General features: G+C 45.0%; 1 protein-coding gene across 1 annotated transcript in view; it reads left to right on the forward strand.

Moving 5' to 3' along the window:
• LOC148430286 (uncharacterized) overlaps positions 1–15,285 on the forward strand; it is a gene marked incomplete at its 3' end in the record, with an annotated part of 31,762 nt that extends 16,477 nt beyond the window's left edge. The window contains exons 2-3 of the mRNA XM_088466629.1: positions 13,884–14,279; positions 15,202–15,285. Of these exons, the coding sequence (XP_088322755.1) occupies positions 13,887–14,279; positions 15,202–15,285 (477 nt within the window). The remainder of the gene's footprint in view (positions 1–13,883; positions 14,280–15,201) is intronic.
• Positions 15,286–23,442: the final 8,157 nt, after the last annotated feature.

Here is a 23,442-nt window from a genome sequence, read left to right on the forward strand (position 1 = left end):
ATTAGATCTACATTTGTGTATTTGTAAATTCATTTAGACAGAGAAAAATGCAAACAGACCGACTCTTTTTTTGCCAGGTTATCACCCCCCCCCCCCAATGATAAATTACCAGAAAAATAAATCGTAAGTTGCAAATTTTGGGCAAAAAAAAAAACGTTGAAAAAAGATTGAAAGCTATTTTTTTTCCAGGAAATGACTGTTCCATGTAAATTGGGGGTACGTTAAAATGGGTACAAGTATATTTTCATGTTGTAAAAACACAGTTTTAAAAACTTAAAAAACCGCCTGCTGCGACTGCGTGCGATGTTTAAAACACTTGACGCATCCATATCGCCCATCGAAAAATCAGACCCAATACGTTCAAACCATTTTCAAATTTATTTATTTTTGCCCAAAATTTGAGCTTCTTTTTTGGCTAAAGTGCGCAACTTACAATTTTTTTTACGGTAATTTATGATTAGGGGGTATCCACAGGGTTCTGAAAGAAATCCCCACATTTTTAGGTAAAAATAGGGATTTTGCATTTTTTTTGCCTGGTCTGGGATGGAGAAAACTTTTCTCCAGTTTTTTTTCGCCTGTTGTCGTTTTTTGGGCGGAAACGCCCGTTTTCACAAATGGCGATAGAAACGTTTGTTTTCGGTGCTAATTGATTCAGGCTCTGAGTGTCTATTACTGCATATTGCAAATATATATTTACTACTGCATCCTGGCACCCAATGTAATTGTTATATTTGGAAATCCTTAAACAGACGGCACTTGTACAAATAAAAGAAACATGAGGCAGGGTAAAGTGGGTTAATTTGCCTCATGTTTGTTTTATACTTGCAATATGCCACCTGTTTAAGGATTTTATTATGTCCTGTCACTATGTACAGTAGGAGCTATAGGACGTCACCATGACATTAGAATATTGAAGGAGAGTACCGCTGATACAATATATTCTATATCTATCGATATATACATAACAGGGCTGCTTAACTGGAAAAATAGATTCAGGAAATGGGGGTGGAGCTATAGAAAGTTTTTCTATAGCTATTATATACAGGGCCGGATTAACAATGGGGCGGGTGGAGCTACAGCTCCAGGCCCCAAATGAAAATAGGCCCATATGAACGAAAATGCCAGTGCTGACAGTTTATTACTTTTTTTCTGTCCCATCAGCTTTAGCAGCATTGCAAAGTCTAATTCCTACTCTCCCCCAATAGTCCCTAGCCACGCCCATTCAACCCACTAACCCCGGCTGTCCTTAGCTTATCCCCTGCCCATTCACCTCACTGAAGTCCCAAGCCTCATCTATTCAACTTCGCTGACCGAAGCCCGGCCTTAATGCTGGGGAACCTTTCAGTGTTTTTAGTATGCAATATGTAAGTGTGGGGATATTAGATAAAAGATGCTAGTATGCGTCGTGCATCTACGTGTTTGTGGAGTACACCGTGGTACGTGTTTTGCGGGGTTGGTCATATGTGTATTAATAAATGTGTGTATTGTTTTAGTAAGGACTTTTAACAGTGTTCTGTTGCGTAGGAAACGCACAATGCTAAATAATAACATAGGCCCTCATTCAGACCCACTCGCAAGCGGGCGCAAGTACGTTAGGCGTACGTACAAAAATATTTAAATTCAATGGCTCGCTCGTATTTTCGTTCGCATCTAAAATTCCTCCCTAAACTCTGACGACCCCTCCTCTAACTAACGAGCGTACGAAATAGCGAGCGTACATCCCCGAAATGGCTTGAAAGGAACGCACGCACACGTATAAACAGGAAGTGGCCTTGTCAGATGTCGATTACCTGCTCCTTTATTCTGCCTACCTCCATCAATCGTATCATGCCAATCAATGTATCAATTAGCTTAATTGTTTGTTTTTTTTCAACACAATGCAAGAAACTTTACTCTTGTCCGTGTTTGTGTTTACCCGCAGAATACGTACGGATGAAACATTCGCTTTTATTGTTCAAAAAACATGTGAACCACAATTAAACAATTGTACTATTGCTGTGGATCCCCGCATATTTCCCTGGGTTCATTTCTTTATTTAAATTTGCTTACGCATGTCACTACATCAAGCCTATCCTAACTCTCCAGAGATTTCTGGCCCTGTCGAACACATGACTCATACACTAACCAATAAAATTGCTCCTGTTAATTTCCAAAATACATTAGCCAATCAGAAAATTTTTACACACTTTATCAAAAATGATTTTTAAGAAAAACACCATTGCCATCATGAGAGCCTCCGCATTCACCAGGCGTGAGCTGCTGGTGCTTACGGAGGTCATGGATCGCCGGATCACCAGCCAGCCTCAACCCATGACCAACCGGCAGAAGCGCTCCGCGTATGCGGAGGTACGGTCCCGCCTGCGGTCCTTCGGCTCACGCCGCAACATCGGGCAGCTGGAGCGCAGGTGGTCCGACCTGCAACGGCGAACGCCCCGCTTGCTGGCATGCTTTCGCATGCAGATCCTGGCAAGTAAGTGTTATGTATTGTGGTTTTAATGTTTGTGTTTGTGGGGCAAACTGCGTGTGCATGTTTTCCTGTCTGTTCTATTTATTATTTGTACTCATATCTGCGTCTGCATGTTTTCCTGTCTGTTCTATTTATTATTTGTACTCATATCTGAGTCTGCATGTTTTCCTGTCTGTTCTATTTATTATTTGTACTCATATCTGCGTCAGCATGTTTTCCTGTCTGTTCTATTTATTATTGGTACTCATATCTGCGTCTGCATGTTTTCCTGTCTGTTCTATTTATTATTTGCACTCATATCTGCGTCAGCATGTTTTACCTGTCTGTTCTATTTATTATTGGTACTCATATCTGCGTCTGCATGTTTCCCCTCTATTTCTGATTTTTTAATTCTACTGCTATTTTTTTTTGTTTTATTTTTTATTATTTTTTTTTTGTTTGGTTGCCCGGATTTGTCCATAAACTAAACGCAATTTCTTTGACATATTTTAGGGGGACAGCCAAGACTCCGCCGTCAACGTCCGTCCAGACGGCGTTCCCGCCCACTCTCCCCAACCCCCAGCCAACACTCCACCCCAAATCTTTCCCCTATTCCCCACTCCTCCCCATCCTTCCCAGACCCTCTCCCGGAAATGTCGGGCCTCCTTCCCCTCCGTCCCACTTCCCCCTCTCCTCCACCCACCCCTCTTCCAATTACCCCCTCCCCGGAGTCCAGCATAACTCCGCCCCATTCTTTGAGGAATGACGGATCCTCCGAGGAGGATCATGGAGGTTTGGCCGGTGCTCCCGATTTGTCTCCCGGTATGTTTTTTTAATTTTTTTTTTAAAGCACAAACTGTTTGTATGTAATCATGTGTCGTGCCTTTCTTCGTGTTTTTGTGGCTTGACTTTTGTTGATTGTGAAGGTTTGCCTTTACCTCTTCCTGGTGATTTAAGCATACACATATCATACCTGTGGGAATTTGTACCTAGGCCTTGTATTTTTGCCAGCCCACCCTTTTTATTTCTGTTTTTGGGTTTAGGAGTGATTTGGTTTTTTTTTTAAGTTTTTCTGTGGATTCCCTATTGTTGTATTAACCCACACACTTTTCTCACCCACAGAGGAACAGAGGCGTCGGCAAGAGGTGGCGGATGTTGTGGGGCAGATGCGCCACCATGTAATCGGCCTTCTGGTGGCCCTCGACCGGCTGTCTGGCCTCCTTCGGCATTAGATTTTTTTTTTTGGTTCTATTTTCCAAATAAATTTATTAAGACAAATATACGTTGTGGCTCATTTTTAAAAACCAAAACCAAGATAGTTTAGCCTGACATAAGTTCCTGCAAGGATTTCCCTTTTTTAAAAGTTAGATTGTGTTTTGTCTTTGTATGTCAAACAGACACCAGAAACACATAACAGTAACAATGTCATTTCCCTTTTTGGGTGTAGTGTCAATTACAGATTTCTACATTTTCCAGGTTCCTACTTGGTGCGCAAGCTGCTTAGGCCAATCTTACAAATCCCAAGGTTGGGCCAGGCTTCCTTTTGGTGTGGATTGGGAAGCTGAAAACATATTTCAGTTTTGCTCAACTGGCGTCAGTACTGGTTTACCCCTTAGTCAAATGTAACTTGTGTTAACCTGGTTACACTTGCTGTTAACGTCCCAAAAAAGGAAGACCATTTCACTCTTCAAACATTTATTCACAACATAACAGAGAAAACAAAGTGGTCACTCCCAAAAAAAATACACAGTGATAAATTCAAATACAACACATACCAAGAAATAATTAAATAAAAACACAAAATCAAGAACTGGTTGACGAAGGACCATGCCAACATGATTCCACAAACATGGCGTTGCGATATGGGTTCCAGAATATATGCCCAAAAGGACCAGATCCAGGTTTGGTAAGGGTAGCAGGAAGTAGTGAGCGTTGGAGTGCCAAAGATTATGTGAACAAACAGAAGATGGTGAGAAAAATAAAAATAAATTAGATGTTCGCCAAAAAACACAAACACATTAGGTATAAACACTGGAGTTTTGTTCAAACTTACCTAAAAAATCTGGCCACCACATCATCGCGTATGGCCCCCCCACATACTGACCTTCGACCAACCTCGGGGGGGCCATCCTCAGGTAAGGCATCCTCTGGCTGCATTGGGACACCACTCCTTATGGCAATGTTGTGAAATATCCCACACAGGACCACAATTTTCGACACCATATCCGGCACATACATGAGCTCGCCACCAGAGCGGTGGAGGCATCTGAATCGGCCTTTTAAAAGGCCGATACAGCGCTCCACCACTTGCCTGGTGGCTGTAAGTGCGGAATTATACGCACTTTGTGGCCCTGGTGTGGGAGCCAAATAAGGAGTGAGCAGCCAGGACATGCAAGGGTATCCACTGTCTCCTGTGAACAAAAATAGACCACATCAGGAACACTGTGTATCAAGCTTAACATTGTTATGTACTAAAGGTCTCCACTTACCCAGAAGCCACGCATCACCAGCTTGTAGGTTGGTTAATTTCTGCCATATCCCTGATTGCCGGATGACGAAGGAGTCATGAGCACTTCCGGGTAATTTAGCATTCAGGGACAGGATCTGGAGGGAGGCATCACATACCACCATTACATTCAGGGAGTGATAGTGTTTCCTGTTTCTAAATATTGCCTCCAGCCGTGCTGGAGGCTGAAGTGGTATGTGAGTACCATCCACAACCCCTATGATGTGTGGGAAGCCAGCTATTTGGTAAAAATTGGCCTTGGCCACACTAAGGGCACCCATATCCAAAGGCATTTTAATAAAATGATGGAGGTGCTTGAAAAGTGCCTCCATCACTGCCCTCAGGATCCTGGAAAAGGAGGATTGGGAGATGCCCGCCACTATTCCCACCGTTGTTTGAAATGATCCTGAGGCACAGAAATGTAACACCGCCATAAATTGCGTCAGTGGTGGTATTGCTGTTGGACTGTCAATTTGCCGCTCAAGATCACTTTCTATTAATGAGAGAGTGTCTATGATGATTTTGGGAGGTAGACGGTAGCGTCTTAAAACCTCATCATCGGGCATTCCAAAAAGGGTGACACGTGTTCGAAATATCTGGGGCCTTGCATGCCTACGATGCCTACGCCTGGGACGAGTTTGAGGTTGGTCGTCTTCCGGGAGCAGGGCCAGAACAATTCGCCCCAGATCTACCTGAAATTCAAAGTTTACAATGTAAGGCTTTTGACCCACCCCAAAAGTAAGAAAAAACAACTTAGCTTTCTGATACCATCCATAGCTGCTTACATGCCGGGGTATTGTCATGATACGTATAAACTGTAAAAAAGCCAACAATGAGACTTCAAAAATTTAGAGGGTGTTTTTTTTGTTTAAAAATTTTTGCAAGCCAACACAGAAAATAGCGGAAAAACACATTTGGCCATCGATGAAAACGACATTGCACACCGTACGTCAAATAGGGTTCAAATGGACCCAAAAAATGGAAAAGGGAAAAGCAAAACTGGATTATATGATGAATAAGCCGTCAAAAATGCGGTAATTAAATCGCAAATGCAAGTCGCTACACCAACAGTCAAAAATGCGGTAATTAATTCGCAAATGCAAGTCACTACACCAACAGTCAAAAATGCGGTAATTAATTCGCAAATGCAAGTCGCTACACCAACAGTCAAAAATGCGGTAATTAAATCGCAAATGCAAGTCGCTACACCAACAGTCAAAAATGCGGTAATTAATTTGCAAATGCAAGTCACTACACCAACAGTCAAAAATGCGGTAATTAATTCGCAAATGCAAGTCGCTACACCAACAGTCAAAAATGCGGTAATTAATTCGCAAATGCAAGTCGCTACACCAACAGTCCAAAATGCGGTAATTAATTCGCAAATGCAAGTCGCTACAACAACAGTCAAAAATGCGGTAATTAATTCGCAAATGCAAGTCACTACACCAACAGTCAAAAATGCGGTAATTAATTCGCAAATGCAAGTCACTACACCAACAGTCAAAAATGCGGTAATTAATTCGCAAATGCAAGACAAAAAATGGACTTACCCAACTCGAATATATAAGATTTCCACAAAAAACTTCTTTGGGTCCGAAAACCAAAAAAAACTAAAAAAGATGAAATGAGTGTTAAACAAATTAACGAACCACAAAACAGAAGAATACACCAATTGGCCACAAATTTGAATGCACAAAACTTACCAAATCAGGAAAGGATGTGGAAAAAATGAAAAAAATGCGAACGGAAAAACCAAAGAAATGTAGCAAAAACAAACAAAAAACCAACTCTGCCAAATCCTCCAAACGCAAACAACCAAATCCAAACCACTTAACCGACAACACTCCAACAACCCCACCTCGACTCCACACACACCAAGCCATAAATAGTGTTTATTTTCCCGCACAAATTAAGGATGAATCATAGGGACGCACAATCAATGATGCGGCCGCAAACTAAGGACGCATGTATAAATACGTCACGAAATCACATAGAATTTCTGGATGATTTCATGCTGGAAGCAGAGACATGGCTTCAAACCAGGGAAACAATGGTCAAAATTGCGGCGGTAAGGCCTTCATGCATTTTGTGTCAATGATTCTTTTAAAACATAATATTGTGCAAGTTGTGAAGTGGCTAAATCTGCATATTTACCCAAATAGGTGAGGAGGATGACATGGAAGAGACTGCTGGCCCCAGTCAACCCGCCAAAGCTGGCAAAAAAAAAAGGCAGCCACATTTCACAAGCAAGGAGATGGAGGTTTTGATCCAGAAGTGCGTTGACATCCTGCCCCAGGCAGCCAGGAATATGAGCCAAAGCCAGAAGTGGAGAATGTGGGAGGAGGTCGCCGTTGCTGTCAATAGGGTGGGTGATTATGTCCGTCTAGCCCGGGATGTCAAACGGCGGTAAGTAAACACTTTCCCATCCTATAAACAAACCCCATTGTAAAAAAAAGGATAATGGTTCCAAATTCATTCCACAGATGGGCAGACTTCAAATATCGTCTCAAACAAAAACTTGCCGACAGGGCTAGGCATGCAAGGGGGACAGGTGGGGGTCCCACCCCTGTGTCATTGGAGTTGACAGACTTAGAAGAGATGGCACAGGGGTGTGTGCAGGCTGTGGAGGTGTTTGGCGTGTCCAACATGGATACGGACATGCCAGACTTTGCGGCTCCTCATGTTGGCCAAGGTAAGTCTTGTGATGTCACCAACTCAGAAATGCTATTGTGCCAATATGTAGATTCTAATGTGAGTCTTTTCTCCAATTTCCTAACAGAGACAGAGGCGGATGAGTCTGCTCCAGAGGGGAGCCTTGGGCGCAGAATTTCTGCTGGCTCTGCAGGGGAGGAACCAGTACATCCGGCTGAGGACCCTGCAGAAGCCAGTCCAGGGCGTGCCCCCTCGCAGGCAGTGGGCCTCCTCACAGAACTCAATTTTAAATCGGATTGCCATACGGAGATTCTGCAGAGGATGGACGCCAGTCTGATACGGGTGGCTGAGGCCCTGGAGCAAAATGCTGCGGCCAACGTGACCATTGGTCAGGCCCTGGCGGAAAATACCAGGGCCAACATCCGCATCGCCGATGCCCTGGAGCAGCTCGTTCGCCAGCACATGGTGGAGCCGACCTCCCTTCCTGCCGGAACATCCGGATCCTCCACCTCTGGCACAACATCAGCCAATCCTCCAAATGTGCCTAGCCCTGTGCCTAGTCCAGAGGCCACAACATCTGCCTCTGGACAGGCCAGCCCGATGGCATCCCAGACCCGGTCTGGCGCCCACCCTCACCCAGCCAAACAGGCAAGAAAACGGTGACAGCAATGGCGACTTTTCCCACACTCCTTCTGTGCTTGGCTCATATTCCTTTCTGGTCAAAACTTCCCTCTCCTTTCTTGTGAAATGTTTTTAAATTTTGTATTTACGCTTATGTTAGTAGTTATGTTATATTTTTTTTTGGATCAAATATCTTGGCCACAAAAAAAGGCAATACAATATTAGGCCAATTTGTTTGTGTGTAAACAATAAATTAAAAACAAAACACTGACATTGTATTGTGACATTATTGTACAAATGGGTTACATTTAATCCTGGCCTTAAACGCAAAAACTGACCCTCTTTAAAAAAAAAAAAGGCCTCTTTAAGGAACGTTTAAAAAATCACATAGCGATGCAAATTCCACAGTAAACCAAAAAAAAGGGGAGCTAATTAAAAGATGATGACATTATTGTTACAATAGGCCATAACCACCAAATTGTGGCCAAAATAAAACCCCAAAAATGTACGCTAATTGATTGTGTAATCATGACATTAGCAGCTCTGATTTCCACCTGCGTACGCTTTTGTGCTATCCCAATAAACTGCTTTCCAAACACATACCAAGCCGGATTTCAATCCAACACTAATTACTTTACTGACCAGCCGCGATTAATCGCTGCACCATCGTGGAGTCCCGGGACGGAGGAGAAGGCCATCGCCAATGTGGTCGAGTAATCCTGACCCTAAGCTGTGCGAGCATTTTGAAGGGAAAGCGGATGTTTCAGTGACGTATGAGACGGTCCGAACACATTTGACGTTCGCATCTGCTAATGTATGTACGCCCCAAAAACGCCTCGCCACGCCTGCGTTTTTTCATCTCCACCCCCGTCAACACCCAAAAACGCCCTGTTCTGTCAATCACATTTGACATGTCACTTCCTGTACGCTATTTTAGGAACGAGAGAAAAAAAGCTTGCAATCTGCCGTACGCACATGCGCAGTGTAACACTGACGCATGCGCGGTTAGTCAACATCGGAACGCAACGAGCGTACTGTTGTTAACGTGCGGCTCTGAATGAGGGCCATAGTGCTGTATATTTACTGATACTATGTGGGATTCGCAAAATGGCCCTGTGTGACTTTTCGCAAAATGGCGTCATGCAGACTTTAATTTTAACAGATTCTGGGCCTGATTCAGAGCCAGACTGTCTGAAAGAGCGCTCGCTCTGAATCAGGGCGTTTTTTTTCTCTTCGTGCGGCCTCCTGGCCGCTCGCATAGCTGTGGGTGACCACCCACAGTTATTGCGAGTGGCCGGGTGATGGTCGCGATGGTCGAGACCATCGCGACCATCTTGGCTTGCGACGAGACCATTGCGGTAGGGTCTCATTCCCGCAAGGCCCAGTGAGCTTCCGGCTCTAAATAGAGACGGAAGCTCACCACTGACATCACTCGTGATGTCATTGGGGCCGCCCCCAAATGGCAGGCATTCCTTCGGGAACGCCTCCCTTTGGCCAGCCACCCCCCATGCCCGCCTCCCAAATGGGGCGAGCTGTCAATCACCATCGACAGCTCGCCCCCTTTGGTGAGAGACTCGGAGCAACAGAGCACCCGTCGCTAGCCGGGTCTCGCGCATGCGCGCGTCGGAGCCGGCTCCGGTGTGCGCAGTGGCCAAACATCGACCCGCTCGCGAGCCCATAGCGCTTGCGAGCGGGTCTGAATCAGGCCCTCTGTCTCAGCCAATCATCCGGCTTCGACAACTGCAATCGCAGTCCCGATCGCAGTGGAGTGTTCGTGCACTGTGATGCATACGCATGTGCAGTACGCAACAATCATCCCATTGCGTGCGTAATCGCAGGTGCGATGCTTGCTGAATCAGGCCCTAGGTGTGCTCCCACACACCGACATCGGGGTCGTTCCATCATTCGTGCATGATGGTCGTTCACCGGATCGTGTAGATATATCGTTCCATCGGATGATCAGGCATTGTGTAGGCGGGTCGCCTAGTGTGTACCCAAACTTTCACTCCCTGGTGCCAACCCTCTCAACACTGGTGGGTTTGACTTTTGTTGGGTTATGGTAGCAGCAGGCAGATAACAAATCCTAGGTTAATAAATGTGGGCTTTACACACAGGTCATATTTAAAAAAGGGATCATAGGGACTGATTCAGAGATGGACGATTTTGTACAGTAGCTGTGACTTTGGACGCAGCTGCTGTGCAAAAATAGTCTAATGTCTGCAGAGGAAGGAAAAGACGCCTCCTGTCGGCATCTCAGATCCGACACCTGCAGGATCAGATCAGCATCGTGACGATCACATCCCCCAAAATGGCTGCAGCCTGTCAATCTCTGCGTGCAAGGACACAGGGACCATTCTGCACATGCGCAGTTTCCCCGCCTTTGGAGATGTGCGCAAACCATCAGGTTCGCATAAATATCTGAATCCGGCCCATAAAATTGCATCCATTTTTCTCCGGCATTGTCTATGCCCTTCAAGCCCACATAGAGATCAGTTATACTTAGGGAAGCCAATCCTGGTATCAGCGGGAACCCTGGGATTTACCGTTACAAAGTCTGGGATTTAAATTCCAGGATTGGTGCCTCGACTCACGGGATTTTCGGGATTAACTCAGTGGCCACTGCGGAATGCTCCAGTGCAGGCTGTGCGGCTTTTTTCACCCTGGGCAGCACCAGTCCAGAGGGCTCAGACGCTGCCCCCGGGCCTCCTACAGCTATGCAACTGTGTGTGACGTCATAGGGGTCATGCTGCGCAGACGTACGCCTCAAAGTGGAGGTTGACTCTCTCTGTCTGAGCCTGAGGACTGCAGTGACTGTGAAAGAACCACGGTGACACACTGCTTGCCTGGTCCTGTACTCTGCAAAATGACTATGCTGTGCCTGTAATTGTTCTTCTTGAGGAGGGTGAGTCAATGTGTGACAGTAACACACACACAGACGCTCACAATTTCTTCTCAGTGTGGGCTGAGTGTGAGGGCTGGGCTGGCTGGCTTCCTGTGACTGTTCTGTATATGGGGGCCATGATGGGGCTTGGAGGCCATGAAATAATTATTTTTTTCTGTGGGGCTGGCGGCCTATTTTCATTGATAAACTCAATCCCGGGATTACCGGGATTGAGATTTTTTTCAATCCCGAATCCTGGGATTAAAAAAATGAGGCGGGATTGGCTTTCCTAGCTATACTCATTATTACATTTAGTCCCAGGGCCAGCATCAGGGGGTTACTGCCGGTACTAATGTGCTGGGCCCGTACTCAGAGGGGGGCCCGCAGAGTGCAGATGATACAGCCTGTGAACGGCTTGTTATGCTGGGTACAAATTAGACGATGTATACCTAGTGCAATGGGACCTAACAACATCCTCGACGGGCGATGTCGCTAACGACCTGCGGGAGCGCACATATCATGGGTACACACTAGACAATGTACCCGATATGTGGCTCCGATCTGCGGGAACGGGCGATATATCGTCTAGTGTGTGTACCTAGCATTAGTCACAGACACATGTCTGCTTGTGAGGACAAAGCAGTTTGCAGCTAGGATCAGTGGTAAGCTGTGGGCCCCCCTATCAGTGTCAGTCACTGTGACTACTGGCTAGCGGAAGATGTGTGCCCCTTCTCATAGGAGAGCAAAGCAGAGGCTGCAAGACTGCACAACTTAAGGTGGTTACACCCTGGACGATGTGTACCTGGACAATAGATTGGCCCAACAGGTCGAGATATAGTACCGCGAGTGCACATTAGAGAGATGTAATGAACAAAAGAATGATCCCTTGCTCCGTTCTTCATTACCTGCAGGGGCGTATCTATAATGGATGCAGGCCCCTGGGTCCAGGGGGGCCCCGCATTGCACACCCTGCACCCATAATCTTACCTCTCCGAAGTCCCATGTCGGCGCGGGGGTCCGGCGCTGTAAAACGACTGGAAAATGGCTGCGGCGGCCATTTTCCCGTCATTTGTGCATGCGCAGTACAGGAAAAATGGCCACCGTGGCCATTTTCCCGGTGATCTGTGCAGACACTGTAGACTCTGGGCATACTCTAGTACCCAGAGTCTATAACTCTGGCACTGGCAGCGCACAGCTCAGTGCGCTGCCGGGCGGAGAGGAGGGGGCCCGTGTCGGAGACTGCACGCGGGCCCCCTCCTCTCTAGAAACGCCCGATTACCTGCAATGGCGCCGCAAACTATATCATCTGGTTGACCGAGTAGCATGGCCGACCAGACGATATCGCATGCGACCACGGGAGGGCATGGATTGGGTGTACACGCGATCGTACGATCCGGCCGATATTTCATTCCGATTTGTTTTCGTAAGAGACATGTCGTGCCGACATCATCCCAGCTTTATAGTGTCTCTGCATGACCTGTCCATACTTCTCCTCTGCAGGGGATGATCATGAGACAGATAAATCCCCTCTCCCCACCCCCTCTCTGAGTCCCCGCCCCTTCCTGCTTTGCCTGTCCTCCCCAGCAAGCTGAGTGTGAAGCCCCGCCTCCCTGCACCCTTCCAGTCCCTATCCCGAGTCCCCGCCCCTTCCTGCTCTGCCTGGACTGGCTCTCTCTCCTGCAGGCAGCATGTGAGGGAAGACACTGAAGGTGCCCACACATATAGCGACATTTTACACGATCTGGCCGATTTCGACGAATCGTGACGACGAATCGGGTAAAAAAAGTACAAATCGTGAGTTTATACTCACGGGCACGATGCCGATGCACGTCCCCGCTCGTCGTACATCGCATTTTCTGATCTGCCGTGCTGTAGGGCAGATTAGCCAACCATGAACACGATGGAAGCAGATCGTGAGGGTTTTTTCCCTCATGATGAATCGTACGATTCATCACACAATGCGGAATTTGACTGACAGAAGCCTGGACACGCCCCATCGCCATCTTGTGCAGCATCGTGTATGGAGCAAGACAGTCGCACATTGAGGAGCCTGCACACTGGATTCTTGTTTTGGACAAGTTTTGGTGAGTATTGGTACAGTTGAAATACAACCACATTGACCACCAATATGTGCTCCCCACTGCCCACCAATGTGTGCCACCAGGTAATAAATGCATGACCCAGCCACCGCCTACCGTATTGAGGCGGGCAGTGGCTGGGTCATGCATTTAAGCTCCCACTGGCCACCAATGTGTGCCCCCAGGTAATAAATGCATGACCCAGCCACCGCCCGCCGTATTGAGGCGGGCGGTGGCTGGGTCATGCATTTAAGCTTCCACTACACACCAATGTGTGTAATATAACAAAAAAATAAATAAACACGTATTTTACAAAATAATCACCATACATTACATTTAAAAACACATTATTTAAAGCTGGGGGTCTTCTACCTTTCGGTCTCCAGCTGTTGTGGAATTACAGATCCCAGGATGACCTGCCACCCACCTTTGAAACTGTTTTTAGGGCATCCTGGGATCTGTAGTTCTACCACAACAACAGGCCCAAAGGTGGAAAACCCATACTGTCAAACAAAGAAAAACAATAAACACATCACATTCCTGTAAAAGAAAGCATGATTAGAATACCATAACAAACCTTTAAAAACCTGTAAAAAAAATAATATTAAAACATTAAAAATGTGAACTATAACAACATTACATTTAACAAAACTATATACACAAATATTTAAATGTCCTTTTTTTTCTTATTCATAGATAATGTCCATGGATTCTGAACGTGAATTCGTTACAGGATTCATTGAAATCCTGCACTCGAAAGAGTGTCTGTGGAAGATCAGTTCTCGGAAGTACCACAATAAGTCGCACAAGTTGGCCGCACTAGAGGAACTTTTGGCGTATACGAAAAAATACATATCTGATGCAGACCTGAAAACTGCACGGCAAAAGATTCAAAATCTCAGGACAGTGTACATCAAAGAAAAAAAGAAGGTGGATGACTCCAAAAAATCAGGAGCGGGCACAGATGAAATATATACTCCTGCACTGTGGTACTACCATATGATGTCATTCATCAGTGAACAAGAGCCTCAAAGGGAATCTATCATCTTGATGTCTGAGCGTGAGGGAGAAGAGGAGGTTGCAGAAGTCTTGGTAAGTAGTGACACAGTTTAAACCAAAATCCTTAATGTTTTTGTTGTTAAATCCCAAATGTCCAATTTAGTCAGTAGTTCACAGACAGTCCTCCTGCAATGGTACAGCACCTGGTCCATTGAAATAGGTCATGTACTCCTCCCTCACTTCTTTGGCACGTGCGGTGGATGTTGTTGTAATTGGTGGTGCAGACACAGATGTCAAATGTTCAATGTCCTCCAGGGGTCCTACATCTTCTGCTCTAGCTGGGACAGGTCCTCGTTGAGTAGATTTTCTTCGCAGAAAGTTGTGCAGCACACAGCACGCCATCACGACCCAGTTTATCTTCTCCACATGTAGATTGATGGTGGTGTGGAAAATGCGGAAGCGGTTGCTCATTATTCCAAACGCATTTTCCACAATGCGTCGTGCCCGGGATAGACGGTAGTTGTAGATCCTTTTCTCTCTGGTCAGGCCCCTGTGTGCAAATGGCTTCATCACATGTTCATGTAATGCAAAAGCCTCGTCTGCAACGAAAACATAATTTAGGCCGTGCTTTGTCTGGTCCAGTGAGGGCAAGTTGAGGGTTTTGTTGGCGAGTCTCTGGTAGAAAGCCGTCTTTTTGAAGGACCCACCATCTGAAGCATGGCCATTCTTGCCGACATCCACAAACAGAAATTCGTAGTTGGCATTCACCACTGCCATGAGAACGATGCTGAAGAATCCTTTGTAGTTGTAGTAGTATGATCCCGTGTTGGCAGGTGGGTTGATGCGGATGTGTTTCACATCGATGGCTCCTCCGCAGTTAGGGAAATTCCAACATTGTTCAAAATCTTCCGCGATGCTGGTCCACTCCTCCACGATGTTAGGAAACTGTAAAAATAGTAAAAAAGGGGTTAAAACATGACTATAATTTTTTTTCATAGCTTTTTTTCCTATATAGACTCCCACCCAACACCCTGATTTAGCATCCACACCGGACCTCAGTCTGCTCGGTGGTGACAGTGATCCGGAGAATAGCACACAAGTGAAAACTCCACTTCCACCTGGACCCTCATCTTCTCAACAACCCCAAAAAAAGAAAAAAAAACAAGGGAGAAAGGAAAATCTTACTGAACGTGAGGACAATATTTTACAAAACGCAGAACGGCTTCTGCAGAAACCCCCAGATGCAATAGATGATTTCACAGCTCATGTGAACAGCACATTGAGAAATATGGATACAGATATCCAAAGAAATTTTCTAAAGTTAACCCACGACCTATTGAGTCGCTATATGAGCAAAAATCTCACAAATTCTACATACATTGCAGATCCAATGCTATTTTCCCCTGCCCCAAATAGGTATGTCCGCCCCCCCCCCTGCCCAGTTAGATATTACTCCCCCACCAAGCACCAGCACGACCTTGTATAATGCTCTGCTGGATGCAGATGAGTCGCCCCAATATACAGAGATGTAAATTTATTTGATAAGTAATTTGGTTGTTTTTTCTGTCTTGCTTTTAATGTCACCAAATTTTATGAATTCTAATAGGTGCTTGCTGCATGGGATAGGGTGGTGATGACGCTATTTGGACAAGGTCACTACGCACATGGCACAAGTACACATTGCTGGAAGCTGGGGCCACAATGTACACTTGTGCCATATGTGTATTGGCCTGTTCAAACTGGCGTCTGACCCACCCTATCACATACAGCCGGCTACCTATTGGGATTCATAAAATTTGGTGATAATGTTCTTTTGTGAACTTGTTACAAAAAAAGTATATTGCACACAGTTTAGTGCACACTTTCAGTTGCCTGCAGGTCAGTGCACATTGTACTAAAAGAAGGCAATTTTTTGCTTTATGTTGAGTAAAAAATAAAAATAAAAATTATTCTTTGCACAAGAAACCAATGTGTGGTGTTTTTTTTTAACTTACCTTGCAATACTGGTACTGTAGCACTTTTACGATGGCTTTGCAGGTCTCCGGAATGATGACGCCCAAAGACTGAGGTGAGATGAGTGTCCCAAACTTAGGTCTTCCAGTGATCTTCCTGTAGCCAGGTACCTTAGGGTAGCCACCAGTCTGTCTTCAGCAGGGATTGCCCTCCGCCACCTTGTGTCCTGTCTCTGTATGTGGGGGGTCACCAGATGCAGCAATTCTTGGAAGCTGGCGTCATCCATGCGCAGGTAGTTCCGATAGTCGTCCGGGTTATTCTCCTTGATTTCCATCAGCAGGGACATGTGAGAGCGGGTATCCCTTTGTAGCAGCCACTCCTTGGTCCAGCATGCTCTCGTCCTTCTTCGCTGGGCCCTCTTCCTAATCTCCAGGACGCCAGCTTCAGCGACCAACACTCTATACCGATAGGGATGCATCAGTACAGAATTCAGGAACAGGTTAGAATGCAGGTAGGTACCTCACACTTGCAGGTAGAATAACCTTTATAAAAGGCAAGCCAAATACAAAGAGCACAGTAGCAATGTACAGGATTCAGCAGGAATACACCTAGCCTCATCTAGTAGCAGAGCAGAATGTACACAGAGTTTAAAGGATGCCTGCTTTTTATACTCCCTAGATAGCCCCTCCCATTGTTATGGCTATTTAAATTTCCCACTAATAGTCAAGAGCCTGTTTTTTTTTTTTTTTTTAACTCACGATTTGTTATGGCCAATCTCACGATGTGTACGATCCGATAGATCGTGAGATCGCAACACAGATTGGGTGTCTTCTTTCCAAAATAGTGATCACGACGGCAAGGGAGCTTCCGTGAAAGTTCATGAGGAAATTGGCCATAAAATCGTATCGTGAGGACATCGGTATGTGTGTGGGCACCTTAAGTCGCAATGCGATGCGACTAGGGTGCACCAGGAGACAGTGTGCTGATTAGTCTGATATGTGACACTTGTATTTCTGTGTGCGACTGGCTGTCTCAATCAGCGCGCAAAGTGCGACAATGCAGCGACCACTGATTTTTCCCACGCCAAGCACCGTTTACATTCTCAGTCGCAGACACAGATATACAAGTGTCACATATTATATTAATCAGCACAGTCTCCTGGTGCTTCCTAGTGACATTGCATTGCGACTTAGGGCCATATTCAATTTGAGGCAAAAAGTCAGTTGCCGGTCTTTTCGGAGCCAAAGGAGGTTTTGGAAGTGAAAAGTTATCGCGCTCGTCCACGCGATTCCTCGTATTCCGTTGCATTTTGGCGAAAACGGGACCCGGCGAAAAGGAAATCTGCGATAAGTGCTGTCATTTTAGGGGAAATCAGCCTGACACCCTCCAAAAGATGCTCTGACATGTGGGTTCACTATGAGTACCCCCGAATAGCCCTGCTAAAGGTATGTGGGGTCTTTAAACGGTCTCTACAGGTGCTTTTATGCGTCTTTGACAAACATTTTTTGGGAAAAATAACTAGTCCCATCAAATTTGGGGTACATGAAAATGGATGCAAGCATATTTTTAAGTCCCTAAAGTGAAAAAATCCACCTTCCGCAACAAACCGCAATCAAAAAACACCTGGGGCAAACTTAGGGACCCCCGCACAGTCTATTTTGCTAGTTTAAAAGGTTTGTCACCCCAATTTTTATTTTTTGCTCCCAAAAATAAATACATTTTGCATTTTGTGGAGTGTCCTGTCCTGTGGAACTCTTTTTTTTTTTTTTTTTTACACAGAATACTTTTGGGGGGACAGTGCAAGGGGTGCAGGGTACTTTTTTTTAGTTTGTACCCCAAAACCCCGATTCTGTACTTTTTTTCGCCACCTATTCTATTGTGAAAACTTATCCCTAGATTTTGCCAAAGACTTTTCGCACCTGTGAAAAGTCTTTGAAATTGAATACGGGGAAAAGTGAAAACTGAGAAAATGACGTCATCGGCGATAAAGTATCGCCAATAACGGGTTTTTCGCAGCCTAATTGAATACGGCCCTTAGATGCATTTTCCTACCCTCCAACATGACCCCTTCCACCCGGTACAAATGCTCTGCTCCTGGATTTCTCTCTTAATTAATGATTACAGACACCTGTGTAGAGCTAGCTAAAAGATGAGGCAGGTGTTTCACCACAAGTAGCTGCAGTCATCAATTAAGAGAGAAATCCAGGAGCAGAGCTTTTTGTACCAGGTGGAAGGGGTCACATTGTAGGATCTGCATTTTCGGCACAAAAAGACTACCGATGCGACCAGTGCTGCACAGGACCTGACGACTCCCTCACGTCAGGCATGTCGCGCTGCATGGCGTATTGAGGATAGATTTAGGAGGACACATCTATCTCCCTGAAGCCTTTTTATATTGGCTGTAAGGGACAGACTTGGCTCAGGCCTGACGTGTCATCCAAATAAAAACATTGAAACACACTTTATTAGTAGGAGAAGTTTTGTAGTATTTTGAAGGCTCTTCAAGCAATTGTTTGAACATCATCTTTGTAGAGCACAGGTTCTCAAACTCGGTCCTCAGGACCCCAAACGGGTCATGTTTGCCAGGTCTCCTGACAGAATCACAAGTGAAATAATTAGCTCCAACTGTGGCTCGTTTAAAGTGTGTCAGTGAGTAATGAGTACACCTGTGCACCTGCTGGGTGACCTGGAAATCGGGAACTGTTTGAAAACCTCTGTTGTAGACTGATCACAAAAAGACAAATTTCAGTGCAAAGTACCCAGTAATATAGTATAGAAAAGGGGTCTTCAACCTTGGCCCTCCAGCTGCTGTGGAACTACACATCCCAGCATGCACTGCCACCTTTTTGATATAACAGCATGCTAAAACTATGGCAGTGCATGCTGGGATGTGTAGTTCCACAGCAGCTGGAGGGCCAAGGTTGAAGACCCCTGGTATAGAACCTTACACCAACCATTAATAGCCAATTTCTGTAACTGTATCTTTGTCTCTCCTCCATCATTAATAAAAATGGGCCAAAGGCTTCTGTACTTTTATTACTCTTTTTTTGGACTGAAATTAAACTTGGCATATTCTCAGTTTAAAAACTGGGTATAAAATCTGGAGGTGCCGGTATATTTATGCGTATTCTGTTGAAGTCTGATCAATCATTTGACGATCTAGAAGAGGCAACAGAGCGGCAAGGGTTTCCGAGGCTTGATCTATTTGGCTTTTGTAAGGATGGCACATAAAACATTATTGTGTTTTCGTTAACAACATTTCAGAAGGTGTATAATTTTATTACGATATAATGAGCTCCCTACTTCTGACTCGGTAATGGAATGATAAATTCGGTTTCAGAAGGGTATCGTGCAGTGCCATTAACGTCTTTTTTGCCAATCGAGTTTTATGCTCTCTCATCTCCCTTGGGTAGAATTTTATTTTATTTTGTTATGACCTAATCAGGAGGGCATCTGAAGACTCTGAGTGACACAAGTAGATCTGCTTACAGCATGAGCGTGTAGGACAAACCTCCAAGCTGAGAATTAATGAGCTGTCGTCTATTTTACCAAAGTTGTATCCGTAAGAAAAATATTTAAAAGAACTGTAACCCTATAATTTGTCTAATATAAACTGAAATGATTAATAATAATAATAATTATTCATGCTATTGAACAACTTCTGTTGGTGCTAGTATAATCTGCTTGCTGAGCTCTCGTTCAGGAGAGGTGCCATTGTTTGCCTTCTCTTCCCTATGCTCAGTTTACAGTAAATCCTGCTGCTGTACTGCCTTCTTTGTGATCATCGCCTCTTCATACAATAGCTTGAAGGAATGGCCTAGTTATATGATTTTTGTAATATAATTTTTGGGGGGAAGGTGGGGGGAGAATTATTTGGGCATTGCAAGGTACATAAATGACAGAAAAAACACAACTTAGGCCAGATAAAGAGGTGGCAGATCCTCACAGATTATATATTATAGTATTCAGGACCATGTGTGAGAATAGAACAGGGCCATGTGCCCCTTGGGTATACCCAGAGTTTCCAAAGTGCTGGGTCACTCCCAGTCCTCTCTATACTGCTCTACAAACACCCTTGCTGTGCCCACCCACCTGTCCCTCACACACACAGCATTGAGGGGAATCCATTAGTGGGGCACAGTTCTCCTGGAATTGGGACAATAGTCCTGATGTGCGGGACAGTCCCCTAAATCGGGTGCATTGGGATGCTGGGTACATGACTGATGCAGCTATGGAGGTTACATCGACCATTCTATAGGCCATATTCACTTAGGTGCGAAAAACTTTTTCGCAGAAAACTGCATCGCGAGTGACATTTCGCCATGCGAAAAGTTTCCTCCGTATTCAATTTTGGAGACTTTTTCACCGGTGCGGAAACTCCAATGTATTTGAACCTGTGAAAAGTTTTGCCTATGAATAGGTGTCAAAAAAAAGTACAGAATTGGGGTTTTGGGGTGCAAACCTCGGAAAACCTCCCTGCACCCTTGGGACAGTCCCCCAAAGGTAAACTGCGTAAAAAAAGTTTAAAAAATACTTTAGATCACCCCAAAAAAGTGTTTTCATTTTGGGGGCGAAAAAGTCCAAAGTTGAGTTACAAACTTAATAACTAGCAAAATAGACTCCAGGGGGTCCCCAAGTATGCCCCAGGTGTTCTTAAGTTTGCAGGTGGTCGCGGCAGGTGGATTTTTTACGTTTATTAAAAGTTCACTTTAGCAACTTTAAAATATGCTAGCACCCATTTTCATGTACCCCAAATTTGCTGGGACTACTTATTTTCACCAAAAAAACCTGCTAAATAATTTTCTTCACCACTAATGCAAAGACACTAAATAGCAGCTATTGAGACCATTTAAGAACCCCAAATACCTTCAGCAGAGCTATTCGGGGGTATCTATAGTGATCCCCAATGTCGATGCATCTTTTGGGGGGTGTCAGGCTGATTTCCCCAAATCTGACAGCACTTTTCGCATGTTACAGTTTCGCCGGGTCCCGTTTTCGCTGATTTCTTTTTGATTACGGGGATAAACGGGGACGAGCACGATACTTCTTCGCACTGAAAACCAGTGATGTCAGCGAAAAGTACGGGACTTTTTGCATCTAATTGAATATGCCCCTATACCGGTGATACACTGTAGGGGCCAATTTTAGAAACTGTTGAAAAAAAAAAAAAAAGTTGTTATTGACAATAAGAAACAATGGGTCTCATTCAGACCCGGTCGCAAGCACCGATGCGCTCGCAACCTGGTCGATGGTTAGCCCTGCGCATGCGCAGCATGTGCGGCGCTGTGCGTGCGCAAGCCCCGGAGCGAGAGAGAATCTCTCTCACTCCGGAGCTCTCTACAAAAGGGGCGGCTGTCGATGTTGATCGACAGCTCACCCTGTTTTTTGGGGGCGAGGGGTTATTTCACAAATGGAGGCGTTCCTTAAGGGACTCCTGCCGTTTTGTGGGCGGCCGCACTGACCTCAATCAGAGCAGGAAGCTCCCTGGGGCTTGCGTTTGCCAAGACCCAACCTTAGGGTCTCGTTGCAGGTCGCGATGGTGTTCACCATCGCGACCATCACCCTGGTCGGTTGCTAAGCTGTGGGTGGTAACCCACAGCTTAGCTAGCGACCAGGAGGCCACACTAAAAAAAAAAGGGAAGCGGCCGCCCTCATTCAGAGAGAGCGATCGCTTCTTGCGACCGCCTCTGAATGAGGGCCAATGTTTTTCTAGTGCAGTTTATTAGCGGACTGGCTGCCCTGTTCTAGCCCCTATTGTAGTAATCTCCCTTGGGAGCAGATAGTGGACTGGTGAAGGTGATAATCAGGGCTGGCAGGAAAGTGAAGCAGATCTCGTAGATCCTGATCGATCACACAGAAAGAGACAGAACAAAGCCTTTGCTTAAATTCTGGAATTGGACCATAAATAATAACACAAGACCCTTATGGTAAAGGTACCTGAAATCCCATGGGTCTCCTATGTAGGTGGCAAAAATTAGGGTTGACCATCAATGGTTAGCTGGCAAAGGTAGATGGTTTTACCCATGGGCGTAACTACCATAGGTGTAAAGGATGCAGCTGCAGTGGGGCCCAGAGCTGAGGGGGGCTCATCTTCCTTCTCAAAGTTAAGTGTGTTATATATTTTTCACCATTGGGTGGTACAAAGGGCCCCTTACAAACTCTTGCTATGGAGCCTTCAATTACCATTTTAACACCCCTAGTTTTACCATTGGTTTCAGAGGCTTGCGCATGCGTGGCTGCGAACTATTGATGTTTCAGCCATAAATTGTTGTCCGACTATAGTTCAAAACCTTCAGCTATTGATGGCAGAGCACTCAATGGGATGACACCCTTTCATTGCCAGTATTGACCTTCCTGTGAGTTTTATACTAGGGATACTCATCACAGTCATAGTTTAGGCTTGCTCTGACCCTGGAAGCGCCCACACAAGCACAATATACCCCCTCACTATTGCATTCAATGGAAATCCCTACCGAAGGTACAGCTTGCCTTATGTCATACTTCCTAACATTTATCCAGGAGAAATCAGGACAAAATAATCTGTGGAAACCATTTATTTATTTCATTTATTTATTTATTTCCAGCCCCAGTGGAGCTTACACTCTATTTTCCCTATCACATGTACACACACATATACACACTAGAATTAATTTTTTTTTGGAAACCAATTAACCTACCAGTATATTTTTGGAATGTGGGAGGAAAGCAGAGTACCCGGAGGAAACCCAGACAAGCACAGGGAGAATATACAAACTCCACACAGTTAGGGCTGTAGTGGGAATCGAACCCATGACCTCAGTGCTGTGAGGCAGTAACGCTAACCATTACACTGTCTGTGCCTCTTATTCACCCTAGTGCACAATAGCCACACCCACCCTCTGAAGCCCCATCCCTTTTTGGGTCCGCGTACAATGGTCCTGCCGGAATTTAAATGTATATTTGTGATAAAGAGCTGTATTGAACATTCACAGGTGTGTGTGTGTATATATGTATATGTGTGTATATATATGTGTATATATGTGTGTGTGTATATATGTATATGTGTGTATATGTATATATATATATATATATATGTGTGTATATATATATATATATGTGTGTGTATATATGTATATGTGTGTGTATATATATGTGTATATATGTGTGTGTGTATATATATATCTATATCCCAATGGAGGCACTCACCAGTCAGATGTAGCAAAAAGATGATTTTTTCCAATATTATCAAAAAGTTGAAATAGCATAGCGACGTTTCGGTCATATCCAGACCTTTTTCAAGCCAATAGCACATATCAACGATAGC

This window comes from Taudactylus pleione, unplaced genomic scaffold (genome assembly GCF_031769625.1).
Source record: "Taudactylus pleione unplaced genomic scaffold, aTauple2 ptg004137l, whole genome shotgun sequence".
NCBI lineage: Eukaryota > Metazoa > Chordata > Amphibia > Anura > Myobatrachidae > Taudactylus > Taudactylus pleione.